The sequence below is a fragment of the Tupaia chinensis genome, unplaced genomic scaffold (assembly GCF_000334495.1).
Source record: "Tupaia chinensis unplaced genomic scaffold, TupChi_1.0 Scaffold000057_1, whole genome shotgun sequence".
In the NCBI taxonomy this organism is placed as follows: domain Eukaryota; kingdom Metazoa; phylum Chordata; class Mammalia; order Scandentia; family Tupaiidae; genus Tupaia; species Tupaia belangeri.
Window position 1 is genome coordinate 6371897 of NW_006159515.1, and position 22139 is coordinate 6394035.

Here is a 22139-nt window from a genome sequence, read left to right on the forward strand (position 1 = left end):
TTTTCTTTCTTTTTTTATTTTTTGGAGAGATTTTTGCTATAGGGCACGTGCGCTCGCCAGACAGACAGAGAGAGACATAGAGACAGAAAGCGAGAAATCACCCCCCAGGGGGGATGGTCATGCCGCAATCCCTTCTCCTCCATTCTCCTCTCGGGATCTTGGGCACGCACGCACACGCGCCCGGCGTGAGTTTTAAGCCACCGGGTTCAGGACGCGAACCACGATCGACTACGTGGGAGTCCAGCGACATAGTCATTATGCTAACTGCTGGTTCCCATCGGCGTGAGTTCTAAGCCACCGGGTCCGGGACACGAACCGCAGTCGACTACGTGGGAGTCCAGCGACATAGCCATTACGCTAACTGCTGGTTCTCCCCCCCAACCCACTTTTATAAGTGCTACTTGGAGGTCAGTGATGATGTAGCTGGTCCTGGGTCTGCGTCCATCCTGGGATGCCCTGAGCATCCCTGGTGCACACATGTGCCCGCGGTGTGGGCTGGCTGGGAATGGCAGTGGACCGTGGCACGAAAACTCTGTGGGGAGAGCTATCTCACTTTCCCATAGAAGTAAGTAAATATAAGAAAAATGCTACTCGGAGACAGTCACACGGCCATCTTTCGGAAACAGAGCCAGTCCCCTGTTCTGAACTCTTGCATGGTTCACGGAGACGTTCTCAGCATCCTTTGTCCTGCTGGTAAGAGGCATTAGCAGCACAGCGGCGCCCTGGGAACCGGAGGACAGTCTGGGAGGAGGGAGGAGGCAGCGGGCCCTCATAGGCTGAGTTGCAAGCAATGGGCTAAAACCATTCCACCCGTTCACGTATTTTGGGTCCTTATTTTCTGGATAGGTCTACTATAGAGGCAAGTACCACTAATTGGTTAGCTCTTCCAAAGTGCTAAGTTCCAAGGAAAAAGTTTCCCCGGCAAGTGCATTTACAGATTCACCAGGAAATGGGATTGCCTTCAATGCCACTAACATGTCTCCTGCACCTTTTCCTTCCCTTAATCTGCCTGTCCCTTCTCTCCCCATGGGACAGGCTTTGGAAACTTTTCAGGTACTCAAACTCACGAAACTGTAGACATATATACAGGTGACATTCCAATGTACAGCCAGCTTTTCTCCACAATACTCCGAATTAACACATGGAAGCCCTGGAGCAGCCACTTCGGAATCAGACAGAGACCTGAACTGCTCATTACGTGGGCCTCAAAATACTAATCGCTAATCATCCAAGAAATGAGGGGCTTTGTTATCTTTAGCTATGATGCGACACACGTGCTGAGCATCACATTTCTGGAGACAGTGCCCGAGGAACCACCACAGATTAGCATCAGAAACATATGAGAGTATTTTAAAAAAAGTTGTGAAAAAGCGGAATTAAAGTACAAGTTTATTTCAGTGCAAAAACATTTTAAATCTGTGCATTATTTTTTCATAATTTGCATTTCAGATAAACTTTTTGAAGACTCCTTATATCAAGCATGGCCATAGCCTCATGTTTATTTCATCAAAATCAAAACATCAACCTAACCTGAATGTTTATTAATAAGGAATCAGATCATCAAAATGAAATATCGTCATCCTACTACAAAACACCTACAAAAGATTTTGGAAACAAGGCAGAGTTGGGCCAGCCCCACGGCCTTGTGATGAAGGGAACCAGATCCCACATGACTGACTGAGGTTCAAGTTTTGGCCTGGAGGCTTGGAAAAGATGCCGGGCACATTGTGTGTGTGTGTCAAGAATCGTAACCGGATGACTCCCACGTAGTCGACCGCGGTTTGCATCCCGGACCCGGTGGCTTAAAACTCACGCCGGGCGCTTATGCATGCGTGCCCAGGATCCCGAGAGGAGAATGGAGGAGAAGGGATTGCGGCGTGACCATCCCCCCTGGGGGGTGATTTCTCGCTTTCTGTCTCTGATGTCTCTCTCTGTCTGTCTGGCGAGCGCACACGCCCTACAGTGAAAATCTCTCCAAAAAAAAAAAAAGAAACAGGAAAAAGAATCGTAACCGGATGGAGAAAAGTAGGAGAAGGGACTGCAGTGTGACCATGTCCCTTGGGGGGGGTGTTCTCTCTCTCTCCCTCCTTCCTTGCACCTCTCTCTGGCTGGTGCATGTGTCCTCTGGCCAAACAAAACAAAGCAAAATGGGTGGTGTTAAAAAAGGCAAGACAGACTTCTGTTCAGTCTGCCGGTACTTCTGGAAAGGAGAAGGCGCACACCCAGCGTGATTCTCCACTTTCCTTTTGGCTCATGAATATGCAGACCAGGAGAAGCACGAATCTGGCACTTGCCTCTGGGGAGAGGGGCAGAGAAGTGAGGATGTTGAGGGGATGTTAGCTATTGCTGTAACAATGACACCAACAAAGGAAAGGAAAGGAACAGAAAGCAGAAATAAATACGTCAAAATGTTAGTCGTCGTTCATTTCAAAAGCAGGAATATGGGGTTTGCTGTGTTGTCTGTATTTGATTGTAGCCGTCAATGCATGAAAAGGAGGAGAAGAAGCTAAGAAACCAATACACTCGTATGCAGTAAATAGTCCCCCAAGGCTTTGGCTCAGGGCTTTGCTCCTGTACCCTTTCTCCTGGTCCTTCCTGGGCTCTGCTGGTCACCTCAGAGTGCTGACAGTCCTGGGCTAGGAAGCCAGTTGGCCAGGGGACACTTACCAGCTAGGAGGCCTGAGTTATTCACTTAACCTCTCAGACTTCCGTTCTCTATCTTTAAAAAGGAAATAAGGGCCAGCCAGGTGGCAGGGTGGTTAAGGTGGCTGGACCCACCTGGCTGAGTGTCTAGTTTGCGTCCCAGACCTGGTGGCCTACAGAACACCCTGGGCGCCTGTGCGTGTTTGCTCAAAATCCCAAGAGGAAGATGGAGGAGAGGGGACTGTGGTGTGACCATCCTCTCTGGGGAGTGATTTCTCACTTTCCTTCTCTATCTCTCTGTCTCTCTCAGGTGAGCACACATGCCCTATAGGAAAAGAGGAAATAAAAGAACACCAGCCTGGGAGAGCTGTTAATTTACAGCAGGAGCTGGACAGGGTCTGCCACAGACACAGCTGTAGGTGGGGACTAACAGCAGCTCTGATAATAAACCCCGCGACTCTCACCCGAGCTTGCTTTTTGTTTTCCTTTTTTTGGAGAGGTTTTTGCTATAAGGGCACATGTGCTCACCAGAGATACAGAGAGATATAAAGTGAGAAACCAACCCCTAGAGAGGATGGCCACGCCGCAATCCCTTCTCCTCCATTCTCCTCTCAGGATCTTGGGCATGCACACACACATGCCTGGCGTGAGTTTAAGCCACTGGGTCCGGGACTCGAACCGCAGTCGGCTACATGGGAGTCCAGGGACATAACCATTATGCTAACTGTTGGTCCCATCACCACAGCTTTCTTTAATTCAGAAATTTCCAGAAATACAGAGGCTCCTTGACTTACGATGGAGTTATATATTGATAAACATGTCATGAAGGAAAACAATGGAACTCAAAAATGCATTTCATGGGAACCAGCAGTTAGCGTAATGGCTATGTTGCTGGATTCCCACGTAGTCGACCGCGGTTCGTGTCCCGGACCCGGTGGCTTAAAACTCACGCCGGGCGCGTGTGCGTGCGTGCCCAAGATCCCGAGAGGAGAATGGAGGAGAAGGGATTGCGGCGTGACCATCCCCCCTGGGGGGTGATTTCTCGCTTTCTGTCTCTATGTCTCTCTCTGTCTGTCTGGCGAGCACACGCGCACTACAGTGAAAATCTCTCAAAAAAAAAATGCATTTCATGCCACAATAAACCCACCGTCAAGTCAAAAAAGGTCACGGGCTCCTCGACTTATGATACAGTTATGTCCCGATAAATTCATTTTTTCTCTTTCTTTCTTTTTTGCCACAGGACATATGCACTCACCAGAGAGACAGAGAGGGAGAGGGAAAGGGACAAAGCACCCGCCATTGGGTGCGGTCACACGGCAATCTCTTCTCCTTCCCTCTCACCTTTCGGGATTTGGGGCACACGCACACGTGCACTTGGCATGTTTTACAAGATGCCAGGGCCGTGATATGAACCACAGTCAGCCGCGTGGGGTCCAGCTCTCTAACCACCAGACCACGCAGGCTGGCCCCTCAATAAGCCTACTGTGAGGACAGGACTGTTGTACTTCCAGTTCAAACACCCCAATACCCAAGGACCCCCCCCCCCCGAGCAGCACGCCTGCAGTCTCCCATCGTCTCCCAGGCCTCTTTCCTTGCCCTCTGCCAGTGACCTCGTCTCACCTGGTCCTTTTGGACTCTCCTCATCTCATCTTATCCTTTTTAAAAAAAAAAATTATTTAATTTTAATTTTTATAGAATTATTTATATAACTTTATTTATTCATTCATTTATTTTAATTTGACCAGAGAGAGAGAGATAGACGGAAAGTGAGAAATAGAGCCACCAGGTGCGGAACTTGAACCGTGGTTGCCCATGTAGGAGTGTCCAGTGCCTTAACCACTGTGTCACCTGCTGGCCCCATCATCTTACTCTTTTTTTTTTGAGAGATTTTCATTGTAGGGCGCGTGTGCTCGCCAGACAGACAGAGAGAGACATAGAGACAGAAAGCGAGAAATCCCCCCCCAGGGGGGATGGTCACGCCGCAATCCCTTCTCCTCCATTCTCCTCTCGGGATCTTGGGCACGCACACACACACGCCCGGCGTGAGTTCTAAGCCACCGGGTCCGGGATGCGAACCGTGGTCGACTATGTGGGAGTCCAGCAACATAGCCATTACGCTAACTGCTGGTTCCCCCCATCATCTTACTCTTGATGAGATCTTCTACCATGTCCCTGTGTCCTACAGCATGTCCTGCCTGGCAGGACACAGCTGTTACAACTCCCTGGACAGAGCCAGAAGGAACACTGAGCATAACACGGGTCCCTGGAGGGCCGGGTCTTCGGCAGCCGGAAACAGCCGCTCAGCCTCTTACCTTTCGAACTGCACCTTCTTATGTCCTCCTTCTTTCACGTAGTCGAGAACTTGCTTCTGAGTCCGACCACTAAATGAAAGCCACGAAAGGACAAGGGAAAAGACACAAAGATGTTCTCATCAGAACACTCAGCTCACCCTCCTTGTCTCTGCCCGCTCCTTCCATAACCAAGAGACACAGGCAGCCAGGAACAAAAGCAACCCAAGGGACTGCATCTCTGCGTGCACTCAGTCATTTACTATCTCCTTATATACGCAGACAAAGGCTCGGTTCACTAATAAATCCCCTCATTCTTTTCTAAGAGAGGGATTTTTTGCTATAGGGTACATGTGCTCACCAGACGGACAGAGAGAGACAGAGAGACAGAAAGCTAGAAATCACCCCTGGGGGATGGCCATGCTGCAATCCCTTCTCCATTCTCCTTTTGGGATTTTAGGCACACATGCACAGGCACTCAGTGTGAGTAAGAAGCCACCAGGTCCGGGACTTGAACCACGGTGGGCCATGTGGGAGTCCAGCGATGTAACCATTATGCCATCTGCTGGTCCCATAAATCCCTCTCATAATTGTGTGTCTAGTATGGAGTAAGCACTCCATGAAAGATCTGTACCAGAGTTGGGGATAGTCTGGTTCACTTTTAGACGTCCCCATGCCCCAAATATTATTGAACACAAAGTAGACATTCACATATTTGTTAGAAAGCAAATGGTGGACCAGCCAGATGGCATGGTGGTTAAGGGGGCTAAATGTCACATGACTGACTGTGCAGTTCGAGTCCTGGACCCAGAAGCTTGAAAACCATGCCAGGTGTGCATGCTTGTGTTCCCCAAGTCTCGAAGGGAAATAGAAGAGGGGAATGATTTCTCACTTTTTTTTTTTTAAAGGTTTTTGTGATAGGGCACATGTGCTTGTTGGAGAGAGAAACAGTGAGAGGGAAAGGGAGAAATCACTCCCTAGGGGGGATGGCCACACTGCCATTCCATCTCCTCCATTTTCCTCCCGGGATTTTGGAAACACACACACATGCACCCAGAGTGATTTTCTTCTTTCTTTTTTTTTTTTTTTAAGAGAGATTTTTGCTATAGGGCATGTGCTCTCACCAGAGAGACAGAGAAAGAAAGCAAGAAATCACCCCTCCTAGAGGGATGTCCATGCCACAATCTCTTATCCTCCATTCTCTTCTTGGGATTTTGGACATACATGCACCTGCGCCAGGCATAAGTTTCAAGCTGTTGGGTCCGGGACTTGAACTGTGGTCAACTACGTGAGAGTCCAGTGATGTAACCATTATACCACCTACTGCCCTCCCACTCACAAGTGATTTTAAAGCCACCAGTTCTGGGACTTGAACTGTGGTCAGCCATGTGAGAGTCCAGCACCTTAACCATCATGCCACCTGCTGGCCCCAGTGATTTCTCAATTTCTCTCTCCCTCTCTCTCCTCCCAGTGAGCACACATGCCCCATGGCAAACTACAAAAAAGAAAGAAAGAAAAAGAAGTGGAAAAGTGAACTCATGACAGGCACGTCTATGGAGCATCCTACAACGCGGTACCAGATAATCAGATGCTTCTCCTTCGGCAGAGAAACGAAATCCTCGCTAGACTAGAGAACTGTGTTAGGAGGCCGCTGTGCCGTGGGCTGCCCAGTGGCTCCCACAGAGCATCTGGGGTTCCCAGGAACCCGGCAAGGAGGAGAGCAGGGCCCACCAGGTTCCGGAGCACGCACCTGCGTCAGCCTTACCTCCTGCGGGCTGAGCTGGCCTCACCGCAGGGCCTCTCAGCAGCCGTGACAGCAGCAGGAGGAGCCTGGGGGAGGATGCTCACACAGCGAGAGGCTTACCTGAACCGGAACGACGACCCTCGGCTGAAGAGAACAGGCTTTGGCTTTGGTTTGGGCTCTTCAAAGAGTCTGAAAAAGGCATGATGTTCAACGCAGATTTTCCAGAAGGACTTGCAAAAATCCCGACTGGCCATTAAGAATTCCAAGGTATCCTGGTATGAGCTCTAGAAAGAAAAAGGGGAACTTTGGTGTTCTCTATTACCCACAGACATCCCGTGGAAATACGAGGGAGAGAAAAGGGATCTACCCAGGAAATGGTCAACCGTGGATTTCATTATAGCAAGGTTATAAATTCAAAGACTTGGTAAAATGCCGTTACTCCTAATGACAACGCAGTCACTGTTCAGCCGTTGGCTTCTCCCCTGAGTTCCTTAGTGGGATAGCAGAAACAGCGGAACAGACTCAGAGGAAGTGATACCACTTTTTATTTATTTTTTTCTTTTTATGGGCAGGGTTCATAAACAGATCATTTACTTGGCTTATATTTCCTTAAAAAAAATCCAACTACTAAAAAAATTTATTCCTTGCCTCTTTAAAATAGCAGAAACATGGGGTCAGCAGGTGGCATGGAGGTTAAGGTGTTGTATCCCAGTTCGAGTCCTGGACCTGGCGGCATGAAAACACGCTATGCATATGTGCGTGCATGCCCAAAATCCTAAGAGGAAATTGGAGAAGAAAGGATTGCTGCATGGCCATCCCCCAAAGGGTGATTTCTCGCTTTCCCTCTCTCTGGTTAGTGCACAGTCATATGGGGGCAAAGATTTTAAAAAATAAAAATAACAGAAACACAGTTACTCTTTCATTCCCCCTGGCTCAGGTCAATTTTGACTTCGGTCTTGAGTCTGCCTTAAAGAACAGCACACAGCTCAAGCCTCCAGGGTGCCCCATGAACCACACAGGAAATGTATTGTTTTCTGGAGTGCGAACATTTCACTCTCAAATTCACGCCGTTTGATTCTAGAAAGGGGATAGGGTCATTTTCTGTCCCCACACTGAACACTCCCAAGTTACATGACCGTATTACATGAACGAAGGTTGCCGTGACCCTAACTTTCCCAGCAGTTCCAACCACTTTGGAGGACCTCCCAGTTCTGGGCAGACATGACTTAGACAAGTCGCGCTGCAGCGCTTCATCTGAGAATCGGCTTTTGGGAACGCAGAATGCGTTTTCCCACAGGAAGCCGTTTGCAGTGGGTGTGCTGTGGGGGCAGGCCCTGTATTTAACCCATTTTGCACTGAACTGTGTGCCTGGACTGCCGTTCCCCGTCTTCTTTCTCAGGAGAAGAGGACCTTTATGCCCCGGTGTGAGCAGACACACGGGATCTAGCCCCACCTCCTCCATCGCCATTTCTGGCAAATGAACGATCTTCCTGTCCCAAAAGTCGGGGTCCTGGAGGGCCTGTGAGCATGGAGGCCTAGGGCAACAGCCAGGGTGAGCGTCAGGACTTTCTGGATGGGCAGGGTCTGTCCGCACCTGGCTGAACGCTGAACGGGGTCTCTGGGGCCAGCGCAGGGGCCAGCACTGCACAGCCCAGGTCGTTTCTGGGAGGTGAGCCCTTGCCCGAGGCACAGCCTGCATGCTCGTGAGGCCAGCTGTGAACCCTGAGCACTGGGACACATCAGTCCACGCGGCACTCAGGTCCCTTTCTTTTTTTAAAAAGAGATTTTTGTTATAGGGTATGTGCTCCCCGGAGCCAGAGGGAGAGAGAAAAATCACCCCCTCCCCAGGGGGAATGGCCATGCCAATGCCTTCTCCATTCTCTCAGGATTTGGGACACACATGCCCATGTGTCCACCTGAGTTTTAAGCCTCTGAGTCTGGGACTTGAACCATGGTTGACTATGTTAGAGTCCAGCGACATAACCATTACGCCATCTGCTAGTCCCCACTTGAGTCCATTTCTACAAAAGGCCCTGACAGCTAGTGCCTGCCGTTTCAGGGTAAGTGCAGACCTCCCCGCCCTGGGCGGCCCACTCCACCTGTGGGCCCCCAGGGACCCCCAGCTGCTTACGTTGGCGTCGGGGCGGAGCTTGATGAGAAAGCGCTTCCTCTTGAAGCTCAGCTTCCGCACCTTGGCCCAGTTGAAGGCATTGATCTTCGTGCAGCCCTGAGAGGAAAAACAGCGGCCAGTGAGCCAGAAACACTACCAAACACGGGAGCTGCTCTGCCCTCCTGGGGGCTGGTGCGGAGGGTTCGATCCTCAGTACTGCCCCTGCCAGAGAGAGAGTTCTCGAGACCCCTGGCTATGGGGTGAGGTCCGCCCGCTACTCATTATTTCTCACTAATTATATGATTTGGCATTCAAGCTAAGTCTGCCTCCAGGGAGAAGAGAAGCTGGCCCAGGCAAGGATAGAAAGGAAGATAAATAAAAACAAAACCATGATGACCACCACACTAATTAACAGCCACTGCCGATGGGGAGCCAGTGCTGTCCTAAGGACTTCAGTTCCTTTTGTATCTTATCAAACCTTACATAAAACTGAGCCTGACGGATGGAGTATTTTCACTTCACACACACAAAGTACGACATGGACATATTTTAGTTTACTCAGAGTCACACAATCCAGGTGGCAGGACGAGATCCCTGCACACTGTCTTACTCGGCTGCCACTGACAACACACAGCTGCTCACCCCTGACTGTCCACACTGGCCTGGCTGCAGGGCCCCAGCTCCCAGCAGCACCAGCAGGACTGGAAAAGGAGGGCCAGGCCTGCTGTGTGTCTTCAAGGCCAGTGCGCAGTCTCTGAGCTGGACTCGCACGTGCTGATGGTCTTCGGTAGTGGTAGGAGAGGGTGGGACACTAACTCCTACCCGTCTTATCTCAACGGAAATGATAAATGTTGACCTAGATTGAAGGCATACTGGTGATTACGATCGTTTCATCATTTAATGAGGCGAAATCATTCCTGTCGAGCTCGCTGGAACACACCAGGCTATTTGTTTGAAGTGGTAAGAATGAAGCAATTAGGCATGGCAAGAAGATTAATTTCAAGATATAGCCGGTGACCTGGTGATTACATTTCTGGGCAAGTCTCAGTATTACGCTTATATAAAACAATCACAGCCAACGACTTCAACTGTCAGGCCCTGCTTCTCCTTCTTTATGACTTCTAGAAATGTTCAGGGGTTGAGATTTTGAAATGTAATGGCAGTACTGAAAATCCCATGTGGTGTTATTGCTGCTTTTCTTATCAGATATGTACAGACCACCTGTGAGGGTTACAGACGGTCGGAATTCCAACCTCCCCAAACACCACGCTCGTCAGAGCGTCACTCCCAACTACCCACAACGATACCTGGCCTGAACACATCTGGACGCGGGGAGCACATCTGGAATAATCTGTATGTGTCACAAATACCCGATGCATGAGTAGAGAATTGCTGGAATTCTCTTGATAAAACCAAGAGGGAGGGTCTAAGTAGATCTGGCCATCCTCAACAATGGGTTTTAGGTCATGGCGACTTCAAAACTGAGTGAAATTTGATCGTATTTCGTGACGGGACAGATGCTTTCTCCATAACATTTGAAACCAAAGCGCAGGTCACTCACATGCGTTTAAGAGAAATGTACTGAGGAAACTTCTGGGTGGTAAATATGGCCTTATCTTAACTTTACCGATGGCTTCACAGGATACACACCTGTAATTATCAACTGCATGCTAAACATGCGCATTTTGCTGTAGGGCAACAATACATCAATGAAGCTGTCAAGAAGACAGATGTGGGGCCAGCAGGTGGCGTGGTGGTTAAGGCACTGGACTTCTGCATGGCAGACCCTGGTTCAAGTCCTGGACCTGGTGGCTGAAATTCACCCTGGGTGTGTGTGTGTGTGCATGTGTGCCCAAAATCCCAGGAGGAGAATGAAGAAGAGGGGATTGTAGCATGGCCATCCCCTGTGGGGGGTGATTTCTCACTTTTCCCCTCACTGTCTCTCTCTCTGACAAGTGCAACTACCCTGTAGCAAAAATCTAAAAAAAAGAAAGAGAGAGATATGCATGGATCAATGAAACACTCTAACAGCAGTGAGGTCAAGAGAATACACATTCTGGAGTGCAAAGAATTCCATGTCCATAAACAGAACACAGGCAAGAGCTCAAGGGCCAGTGTGCGTGTTACTGTGAAATTCCTGCAGTCGAGGGCAAGGCTTCTGTGAATTTATAAAACTGCTGTATCTTAAAAATGCACTTTACATTTCTTTTTTTAATAGCTTTTAATGCCAGTGGGCATGTGAATGTGTGTGTGAGGGAGAAAGAGATAGGGAGAGAGAAGAAGCACCCCCTGTGGGGGCTGGTCACACTGCAATCCCTTTCTCTCCAATCCTCCATCTTGTTGGGATCCTGACGTACTCCTGGCATGGTTTTCAGGCTGCTGGGTCTGGAACCTGAACTCTGCCGGGCCGTGTGGGATTGTGCTTATTCTGTGCCGCACTTAACCACCAGCCTATGGGGCCAGTCTGTACTTTTCAAATGAGGTATATCTCAAGTCCCACATAAGCAGGCTCAACTCAAATTAGATGAACAAAAAAAACCCAGGATGATATTATAGCAAAGTTCCATCTGCAAGTGTGAAAATGTGTTTACGCGTGGGTCTGAGACCTCGATGTCCTCAGGCGACGTCCATGTTCCAAGCACAGGCCCACTGAGAGGAGCAGGTTTCTGTGAGCCTACGAAGTCACTACAACCAAACAAATGTCTAACATGGATTTCCCAACCAGGGCAAGGTGAATGAGACCAGATCGGGAAGTCGAGGGCCTAGGAAACAAGCCCTGAGATACAGTTATTTCTTTCCTGTCCACCTGAAAATCACTCTCAGCGCTCTGAACATGGCCCACCCAGCGATAATCAGGGCTGAAGGGCCAACCCCTCTCCGTCCGCCGCCATGGGAGCCGGGCCGCGTTCTAACACTCTCACCTGAAACACTAGAATCCCCGTGTTGGCGACAGCCAGGTTGATCTTCGTGCCCTCCCTGTCCTTGGCCGGGTGCAACCGGATCCCGTACATCTCCAGCCGGCGGGCGATCTCGAGCAGCTGGAAATCTGATTCTGCTGGTGTTTGTCCCCTGACAAAACAAAAATGAAAGAGAAAGGCCCGGAGATTTGAGTTCCCTGTGTCTATTAATTTGAGATTAAGCAGCTTCTCCTGGGAAATGAGAAGGCAGAAGCAGTGTGGGCTCCCCGATCGGATGACACCCAGCCTCCCATTCATTATAACCCAAAGTCTCGCAGCCGGGACAAAGGCACCATTGCTCGTGTAACACAAAACCCCAAAAGTCTATCTCAAACTCAGCCGGGTTTTTTTTGTTTTTTGTTTTTTAAATCTCAGGGAGTCTCCTCTAAGGTCATATAAAGGCAAAACACCAGTGTGAAAACAAGTTTTTAGTCACTTACAGTAACCAAACAGGCAAGCAAAGTTCAAGGCAACCCTCATACTGTCACCAGGTTCAGATGCCTGCCTCGGAACAACGGAAACCAGAGAATCCTTACAAAATGCTGTACTGATAAAAAAAAATGAGATATGCCAGCAGGTGGCATTGTGGCTAGTGCTGTAAGGTGCTGGATCCCTCATGTCTGACTTCACGGTTCGTGTCCCAGACTAGCGTTTTGAAAGTCACGCCAGGTACATGTGTGCATTCTCTGATAGGCAAATGGAGGGGAAGGGATTAGAGCAATGGCCTTCACACTGGGGCATGATTTCTCACCCCCCCACCCCCAGCAAGCACACATGCCCTATGGCGAACTAAAAGAAAAGAGAAGATATTACAAAGGCTGTACGTTTTCACAATATTCTTACTTCGTCCTTTTCTCAGTTTCCTCTTTAGAGGAAATCCAGATGGTCCCGGTTGAACTCTCTTGCTTTTATTTCAGAGCACGGATGCCTTCACATCCCGGGTAGACTCCAGTCTCGGACCCTGGCCCCAAGTGGGTCCCTGCATTTCTGAGAGTCAGGAAGGAGCGCCAATATCCCAGGGAGCCTCCCTGATCTTCTTTCACCTCCTTTGTGTAGTTTTTCACAAGTGTGTGTACATGCGTACATGGGTACGTGCGTATGTGCACACGTGTAGCCTTATGTATGTTGGGAGGCAGACAGAAACCACTCCATGGAAAGAAGGAGACATGACTTACACGTGGTTATGGTGAAATTCCACAATTTTGTCTTCCAGTGCATCTTGCTGAGGTATGTACTTATTTTTTGCTAAGTGCTCTCTGTCCAATGCTTCATCGAAATCCCCAATCTCAGCTAAAAGGGAACAGAGAAAGAAACACGGGCCACAAGGATCAACATTTTGCAATGTGTCACATTTCCCCACCAGCGAACTGGAAGCTAGCGGATGCCGTAAGGTGAGCCCAGCTGGTGGGGTGTATCGCAAGCGCTAGACTTCAGAGCAGAGGCTGCAAGCACATCTCTGACAACCCTGCAACGTAGGGAGGCTATTTCCACTCTCCTCATCTCCAGCATTAAGAAGGAAACTTCACAATCGCCCATCTTTAGCTGTACATACCCCTGGCCCATCGTTCCTCTCCATCTGCCAGGGAATCACTCATCCTCGGTAGTAAATCCTACCCATGCCGCGGATTCCCCTACAGCCTCAAAACAGGCCCTGCAGTTTCAGGACCTAACAAAATCAACTTTGGAAACTCTTCTAGACACCAAGGATTAGTGCAAAACCCAAGTGCTTTGGGGGCCAGCAGGTTAAGGTATAGTGGTTAAGACATTGGACTTCCACGTGGCTGACCAGAGTGTGACTACTGCACCTGGCAGCCAAGCACATGTGTGCACGTGCCCAAAATCCCAAGAGGAGAATGGAGGAGAAGGGACTGTGGCGTGGCCATCCCCCCTGGGGGGTTTCTCACTTCCCTCTCACTGTCTCTCTCTGGCAAGTGCACACACACTATGGCAAAAACCTAAATAAATAACAAAAAAAAAAAAATCAGGGACCAGCAGTTAGCATAATAGCTATGTTGCTGGACTCCCATGTAGTCAACTGTGGTTCACGTCCAGGACCCGGTGGCTTAAAACTCACGCCGGGTGCGTGTGCATGCGTGTCCAAGATCTTGAGAGAACGGAGGCGAAGGGATTGCGGCGTGGCCATCCCCCCTAGAGGGTGATTTCTCGCTTTCTGCCTCTCTGTCTGTCTGTCTGGCGAGAGCGCGTGCCCTACAGCAAAAACCTTTCCAAAAAAATTTAAAATAAACAAACAGAAAAAACAAACCCAAATGCTTTATCATGGGGAAAAAGAAGATTACAAACGGGTATAAAGGAAGAGATTGGTGTTTTAAAAATCAAGGAGTATATTTAGTCGTGTTAGAAATAACAGGTTGGATAGCAAAGTCTGATCAATTTTTCATCTGTAAGGAACATGACTCACTTTCTCAAGTACACCTCAATATAGTCAACAAAACTGCTCTAACCCGGCAACGTCAAGGATGCAGGCTGACAGTCCTAACTGTACCTAACGACACTCTGGAGCGCAGTTTACAAGCGCTTCAGTACTTGCAGCCCACAGGCCTTTTCCTCCATAGCCTGTATTGTGTGTGACGGGCTCAGCCCAAGGCAACCCAAGCCCACAGAGCCAAACGTTGAGAAGCAAGTGAATGGAGACCCAGCAGATGGTGTAATAGTTATGTCGCTGGACTTGCAAGTGTAGTCAACAGTGGTTTGAGTCCCGAACTCAGAGACTTAAAACTCACACTGGGTGCGTGTGTATGTGTGCCCAAGATCCTGAGAGGAGAATGGAGGAGAAGGGATTGGGGCGTGGCCATTTCCCCTGGAGGGTGATTTCTTGCTTTCTGTCTGTCTCTCTCTGGTGAGCACATGTGCCCTATACCATAAATCTCTCTTAAAAAAAAAAAAGAGAGAAAGAAAAAGAAAAGCAAGTGAATGAGTGACTCTTATGAAATGTGCCCTTTCTGTCATGGTAAGCAGCCCGTCACGTTGTGGGCAACGCACCCCAGTAACCAAGCAGGATGCGGCCTTATGTTGCCCTGTGTCCCACCCACCGGGGACGCTTGCTCTGTGCTCAATAGTGCCAACTTGCCAGTGGGAGCTGGCCCCTGAAGACTCACTGTATGAGTCGCCAGCTTCCTCCTTCTCTGATAAACCCATAACATGATGTCCTAATTGCCTTTTCTGGATTAATGTCACCCTCCCTAAGAGCCAAATCCTCCATCTTAGCACACAGTGCAGAAACAGGGCGATCTCCCTAGCCATATTGTGGTCCTCATCTGCTGCCTTGACAATGGCGGCCCCGGATTTCCTGCAGCTCCTTCTGCAGTTGGCTCTTGTTATTCGAGGTAGTGATGCTTGAGAAAGGGACCATGAACTATGCATTAGCAATTACTAATCCATTCTTCTTAGGGGAAATAGTAGGCTAGGTTCCTGTAAGACTCTTAAAACATGTTTTTGTTAACTGACCTGGTTTTGTGCACACGTCTACTGGAAGAAATCTTAGCTAATGCACACTGTTGACTCATTCACACCCACCTCATGGCTGACAGCACTGGAACGCATGCTTGAGCGAAGCTCATCTAACACTATCCCTTCGGGCACACTGTGCCGTATGTAGGGACATTACATGCGACTGAGCGCTGTGCTTGGGGGCCATATTAAACAGTGGCATCACCAACAATAAGCACAAAAATGGTAGATGCATGGCACTAAACAGACCGGAAAAAGGACACTTGCAGCAGGAGGGGTTGACACATGAATGTGAGTGTCGCTTCACGGGGCCTCAGCTGGGATGTGCATGTCACATGACTCGAACCATTCACCATCCTGGACATGTCCACGAATGACCATGAAAGCTCATGAGTACTGATTTGGGGTTACAAATGAATTTAGCAAGGAGGACAATCTGCAAATGCAGAATCTGAGAATAATGAGGACTGACTGTCTGGAGGGGGAATTGCCTAAATCCTAGCTTACAGCTCACAAGAAATTGAGGATTTAGGTGAGTTAAGAGTCTTAACTCCTACAGATCTTATGACAGTCTCTATTCCATAATTCTACACAAAGAGTGTTAAATATCCCAGCTTTTTCTTTAGTACCAGAGTCAAAACATCTAATTGATTCTAGTTGATTTTCTTTGCTTATGAGTCCCTGGCTTTCCCTTGACCTCCTCAAATGCAATGGGAGAAATGAGCATGAAATTCATTCACTTCTGTGTGTTCTCTTCACTGAAATATGGAAACGGGGCCAGCAGGTGGTGTGGTGGTTAGCATGTTGGACTCCCACATGGCCAACCGTGGTTTGAGTCCTGGACCTGACGGCTTGCTTTCTCACTTTCCCTCTCTCTCTCTCTCTCTCTCTCTCTAGTGAATGCATGTGCCCTACAGCAAATTTAAAAATAATAATAATAATTAAATTAAATTAAATTAAAAAAGAAATATGGAGATAATGCTCTTTCTCATGTTTGGATCCATTTCCTGTATATGCAACTTGAGAAGTGACAGAGTCAAGACATGACATATGATTTAAAAAAATATTTCATATCTGCCTATGCATAGATTATATTCCTTAGCAGTGCTCGCACAGCAAAACAATGGGAATAACGTCAAGAAGCCCAAACCCTGTGAGCTCAAGAAATGATGTTGCTTCTTCAGAAAACATGCTGGAGACACCCATTTGGCGCACGGACTCCTCAGAGGAGCAACACGCGCAGCCTGCAGCACGCCTCCACACTAACCACGTGGTATTTTTACACCAGGACCATCTAGTGCCTGAGTTTTCCCTTCATCAGTCTGTCCCAGTTAGTTGATTCATAATAAATTAGCCAAAAACTAGATGTTTGGAATACTGCAGGGGAGGGTTGGCAGGTGGTGTGGTAGCTGGGGTGCTAGACTCTCACATAGCTGACTGCTGTTCAAGTCCGAGTCGGTGGCTTGCTTTCTCACTCACCCTCATCCCATCTCTTTCTGGTCAAATTAAAAAAAAAAAAACTAATGAATAAATTTTTTTTTTTTTTTTAAAGAAATACTGAGGGAGAGGAATAGAGTAGGAGAGAGATGAAGCCATTGAAAGAGGAGCCAATGAGAAAATACAGGCTAGCTGAAAGACGTCATGCATGCCAATGGCAGAAAAAGGGAAACTAAAAAAGCTTATAGATGGTGTGTATAGACCCAGCAGAGACGAACACACGGTTTACCAGAAATAATTTCCCATAGCCTTAATATAAATAGCTGCTGTAGGTACCAGCTGTTGGCATAATGACTATGTTGCTAGACTCCCACGTAGTTGACTGTGGTTCGAGTCCCAGACCCGGTGATTTAAACTCACACCAGGCGCATGTGCGTGCGTGCCCAAGATCCTGAGAGGAGAATGGAGGAGAAGGGATTGCAGTGTGGCCATCCCCCCTGGGGGGGGGGGGGATTTCTTGCTTTCTGTCTCTCTGTCTCTCTCTTTCTGGTGAGCACATGCGCCCTATAGCAAAGAAAAAAAAAATCAATCAGTCAATAAAAAGCTGCTATAAAAGGGATATGAGCTGACCCTTATAGCTTTCTGATAATGCAAATAATGACCAAGAATTGAATCAAGATGCAATTCACAGAGGAGTCTGTGAAACTCCCCCTTTCATGACTGAGCCCATGGGATGCATGAGCAAGCAGAAACGAAGCTTTATCAATATCAGAAGGTTACAGAAATGCTGTGTGTCGAATATCATGTCAACAGCAGGAGTAGTTCTGAACTGAGCTAATTGTCTTTGGAGAACTCAAGATTCGAGGGGGATTCTGAGCCCCTCGGTAGTGTCTGGTAACAGCGGTGAGTCACACGTGCTTTTCTGGATGTCAGCAGATTTCCTCTTCCTGGATGTGCAAGTGGGAGTCACTGCTGTTCACAGACTTCCTTTTTTAAAGTTAAAATTGTAATTGACAAAATAAAAATCACTCCTATGTGTGCTGCGTGGCACGATGTTTTGAAATATGTATACGCTGTGGGATTGCTAAATTGGGCTCACAGATGCATCACTTTTCTCTCTCTTTCGGTGGTGAGGACACATAACATCGCCTCGTAGTGGAAGACTTGTACAAGAGAGAAACATACCAGGAAAGATGGAAAAGACGAAATGGCAAGAGGAATATTCAAGCAAAGTCAATTGCTCATCTGCTTAAAAAAGTCCAGGGTCATAGACATGTCATGAAGTTACTATTTCAATAAGGAAGCTTCATTTAAAAATTGTACATGGTTTAGAGGCTGGTAGGTGGCGTGGTGGTTAAGGTGGTTGGGCTTCCAGATGGCTGACTACAGTTTGAGTCCCGGACCAGGCAGCTTGGTTTCTCACTTTCCTTCTTTCTCTCTGGCTCTCTCTGGTCAACTTCAATAAATAAATAAATAAATAAATAAAACAATGACAATGAATAAAAATAGAATTAATTAAAAAAAAAGAATAATAAAAATTGCACATGGTTTGAAAAGGGAAGACTGCAGGTAAATGAGGATAAAGAACCAAGAGTAATGTTTATTGAACACCTACCATTACCAACTTTACAGGCTGTCGCTTATCAAAAAACCTTACAAAAAGATTCTATTAGTCTCACATTCCCAACAAAAATGGAGGTTAGGCATAAATATCCTACGAAGGTCCTCAGAAACCAGGTCTGCGCAACTTAGTCTTCCTCTCTCGGCTACATTTTATGAAGAGGGAAGATGCAACACAGGAAAGGCAAACGTTGTATCATGTTCTGGCCAAACGTTCTCATTCTAGAGCAGAGCTAATAATGCTGATCTCAGAGGCTGCCTAAGAGTGAAATGAGATAATACGCTTGGTGCTGACAGTAAGCTATAATAGGGGATGCCTATTTTTTTTCTTTGGTTTTCCTTTCTCACATCACATATTTCTTTTTTCTTTTTTAAGATGTGGAGTGAAATGGGAAGGTGTGCTCATAAACTCAGAGGTGCCAATAGTCTCCGTTAGTGCCACTTCTTTTTTTTTTTTTTGAGAGGTTTTTGCTATAGGGTGCATGCGCTTGCCAGACAGACAGAGAGAGACAGAGAGACAGAAAGCGAGAAATCACCCCCCAGGGGGATGGCCACACCGGAATCCCTTCTCCATTCTCATCTCAGGATCTTGGGCATGCACACACACACGCCCGGCGTGAGTTTTTTAAGCCACCGGGTCCGGGACTCAAACCGCGGTCAACTACATGGGAGTCCAGCAACATAGCCATTACGCTAACTGCTGGTCCCCTCATATCACATATTTCTCATATTTTTTTCCCAAATTGATAAGAAAGCATCTATCTACTAATAATGTCCACCCAGTTAGATATTCAATAATACTCACATAGAAAAAACAAGAAGAGAAGCATCATCTATAGACATACCTTACTGTATTAGATAAAGCAATTTGTTGACTACTGGGAGTGACGCTTCCTAAAACCTTTGGAAATGTTATTAACTGGGCAGTTAGCAGAATGAGATGGGGGCGAGAACAGGAAATGATTTTGTATGCAATGAAAATCAGAGATGATACGATACCAACACTATTTTTTATATTAGTGCTTATAAATTTGACCTTGGTCCATATATATATAATTACCCTTTTGATAGAGAACATGTACCAGAAGACTTCAAAAAGTTCAGAGAAAATAGAATTAACGTATGAGTTTATTTTGGTGCAAAAAAAAAAAAAATTGAAACCCACATGGTTTTTTCCATAATATGTATCTTCCATGAACTTTTGAAGACTCTTCATATATTCCATTTCAAATAACTTCTGCCTTGCCCAAGAGAGAAAAAAATGCCTAGGTGGGTTGTCAGCAAGGCTTGGAATAAACACAGATTAAAGTATCTAGTATCTAGTTTTTACCTTTTTTTTGGGGGGGGGGGGAGGTTTTTGCTATAGGGCGTGTGTGTGTGTGTGAGAGAGAGAGAGAGAGAGAGAGAGAGAGAGAGAGAGAGAGAGAACGAGAGAAAACACCCCCCCGGGGGTGTGCGCGCAGCGAGAAATCACCCCCCAGGGGGGATGGTCACGCTGCAATCCCTTCTCCTCCATTCTCCTCTCGGGATCTTGGGTATGCACTCACACGCATCCGGTATGAGTTTTAAGACACCGGGTCTGGGACGCGAACCACGGTTGACTACATGGGAGTCCAGCAACATAGCCATTATGCTAACTGCTGGTCCCTAAAGTATCTAGTTTTAAGGAATTACTAAGATTCAGTCTAGCTTCTTATGGTCCTGATTTACTAAACTCTGAAGAGTAACATTTCTTAGAAAGAACTGAAATCGGAGGCAGTTGTATGTCTTAAGACCAAAATGCCTCCTTGATCATGAATATTAAATCCAAGAACAGGACAGAAAAGTTTAGACTACTTGATCACCACTCAACCAAGCATTTTCTGTAAGACACTCAAATATGGGACCAGTGGATGGTGAGTTGGTTAAGGTGCTGGATTCCCATGTAGCTGCCTGCGGTTCAAGTCCTGGACCTGGCGACTTCCTTTCTCATACTCCCTACCCGCCTCCCTCTCTTGTGAATCCATGTGCTCTATAGCAAATTAAAAAATAATAACAATAAGTAAAATTAAATAAATAATTATTTTAAAAAGACACGCAAATATCAATCATGTATTAGTCTTTGAAAAATGTAGACAAACCTAAGAACACAGAATACATACATTAATGTTTTGCAATATGCTTATTCAATGAAGTTAGGAGTATTGTCTTCTCTCCTCCCCCATAAGTACTCATGCTAACAGCAAAAATATGAGAAAGACTATTATTATTATTATCATGTGGTTGGGAAAGTCATGATGTATTTATTTATTTATTTATTTATTTTGAAGAGGTTTTCGCTATAGGGTGTGTGCACTCACCAGAAGACAGAGAGAGACAGAAAGTGAGAAATCACCCCCCAGGGGGGATGGCCACGCCACAACCCCTTCTCCATTCTCCACTCAGGATCTTGGGCATGCATGCACACAGGCCCAGAGTGAGTTTAAGCCACCGGGTCCAGGACTCGAACCGCGGTTAGCTACACGGGAGTCCAGTGACATAGCCATTACGCTAACTGCTGGTCCCATCATGATGTATTTTTCTACTCAAAGTGCGTCATGACTTTCCTGATGACTCAGTATTATTTTGGGAAGTGGACATACTTATCAACCGATCACATAATCATCAATCGGATATTTCCAACGTGACCTCCACAGGAAACCAACAGAACTTACATTGTACGATGTGGGAGATCAAGAGCGCAGCGCTGGTGTCGTTACACGTCAGCCTGCCCTGAGCCAGGTCCTGTTTCACCTGCAGAGCAAATAGGTACCTGCGAAGACCAACAGAGACGGGTGTCACGTAGGGAGAGCAGGGAGGGCTGGCGTGGCAGGCACGTTCATGCTGGCAACCTGTCCACACCAGGACGGGACAGAAGGATAGATGAAACCAAAAAGCATGGAAGCTGGCATGGGCTAGAAGGGCTTACTGCGCTACTTACTGCAGTGTAAATGCCCACCTCCCTGAAAACACAAAGAACCATGAGACACACAAGGGGACCGCAAATGTTCAAGAGAGGGGTCAGCAGGTGGCGTGGTGGTTAAAGGCACTTGACTTCCACAGAGCTGACCACGGTTCAAATCCCAGACTTGAAACTCATGCTTTCCCTCTCACTGTCTCTCTCTGTGTGTCTCTGGAGAGCACATGTGCCATACGGCAAAAACCTAAAAAAGAAAAAGTTGATGGGAAAATGGAATTAAAATTCAAGTTTATTTTGATGCAAAAAATTTTCTTAAATCTATGCATAGTTTTTTCATAATATGCATTTTCTGTGAAGTTTTTGAAGTCCTCTCAGCTATTCACATAATGAATAATGCATTCCATTTTATAAGAAGAGATACAGTCATAAAAATAAAAGACCAGAATCTACCCCCGATATATTTTCACGAGGCATAATAAAAATTTTAAATGTTTTCACAAGATCAGTCACACATACTATAAAATGGCCTATGGCTCAGATATCAACAGTGGTTAGTAAGACCCTGACAATGGAATCAAAAGAACAAAGTTTTGTGTTTTTATGAGAGAAAGAGATTTTTGCTATAGGGTGCATGCACTTGCTAGAGAGAGACAGAGAGAAATCACTCCCCAGAGAGGTGGCTATGCCACAGTCCCTTCTCCTCCATTCTCCTTTTGGGATTTCGGACACACATATATGTTTTTCTGGTGTGAGTTTCAAGCCTCTGGGTCCGGGACCTGAACCGTGGTCAACTATGAGGGAGTCCAATGCCTTAACCACTACACCACCTGCTGGCACCAAGGTATATTTTTTTGTGGTATTATATTCACTTAACTATTTTCAAAACTAAAGTTACTAGATCTGAAAAAAAAATCAATTTAAGTTATATTAAAAT

General features: G+C 47.0%; 1 protein-coding gene across 3 annotated transcripts in view; it reads right to left on the minus strand.

The window, feature by feature from the left end:
* Positions 1 to 22139, minus strand: part of FARP1 (FERM, ARH/RhoGEF and pleckstrin domain protein 1) — a 256635-nt gene that overhangs the window by 63793 nt on the left and 170703 nt on the right. For all 3 annotated transcript variants that reach the window (XM_027776313.1, XM_027776312.1, XM_027776314.1), the window contains exons 5-10: positions 20961 to 21058; positions 12918 to 13032; positions 11707 to 11854; positions 8807 to 8902; positions 6796 to 6959; positions 4956 to 5024 (exon numbers count right to left, since the gene is read on the minus strand). In XM_027776313.1, coding sequence (XP_027632114.1) covers positions 4956 to 5024; positions 6796 to 6959; positions 8807 to 8902; positions 11707 to 11854; positions 12918 to 13032; positions 20961 to 21058 — 690 coding nt within the window. The remainder of the gene's footprint in view (positions 1 to 4955; positions 5025 to 6795; positions 6960 to 8806; positions 8903 to 11706; positions 11855 to 12917; positions 13033 to 20960; positions 21059 to 22139) is intronic.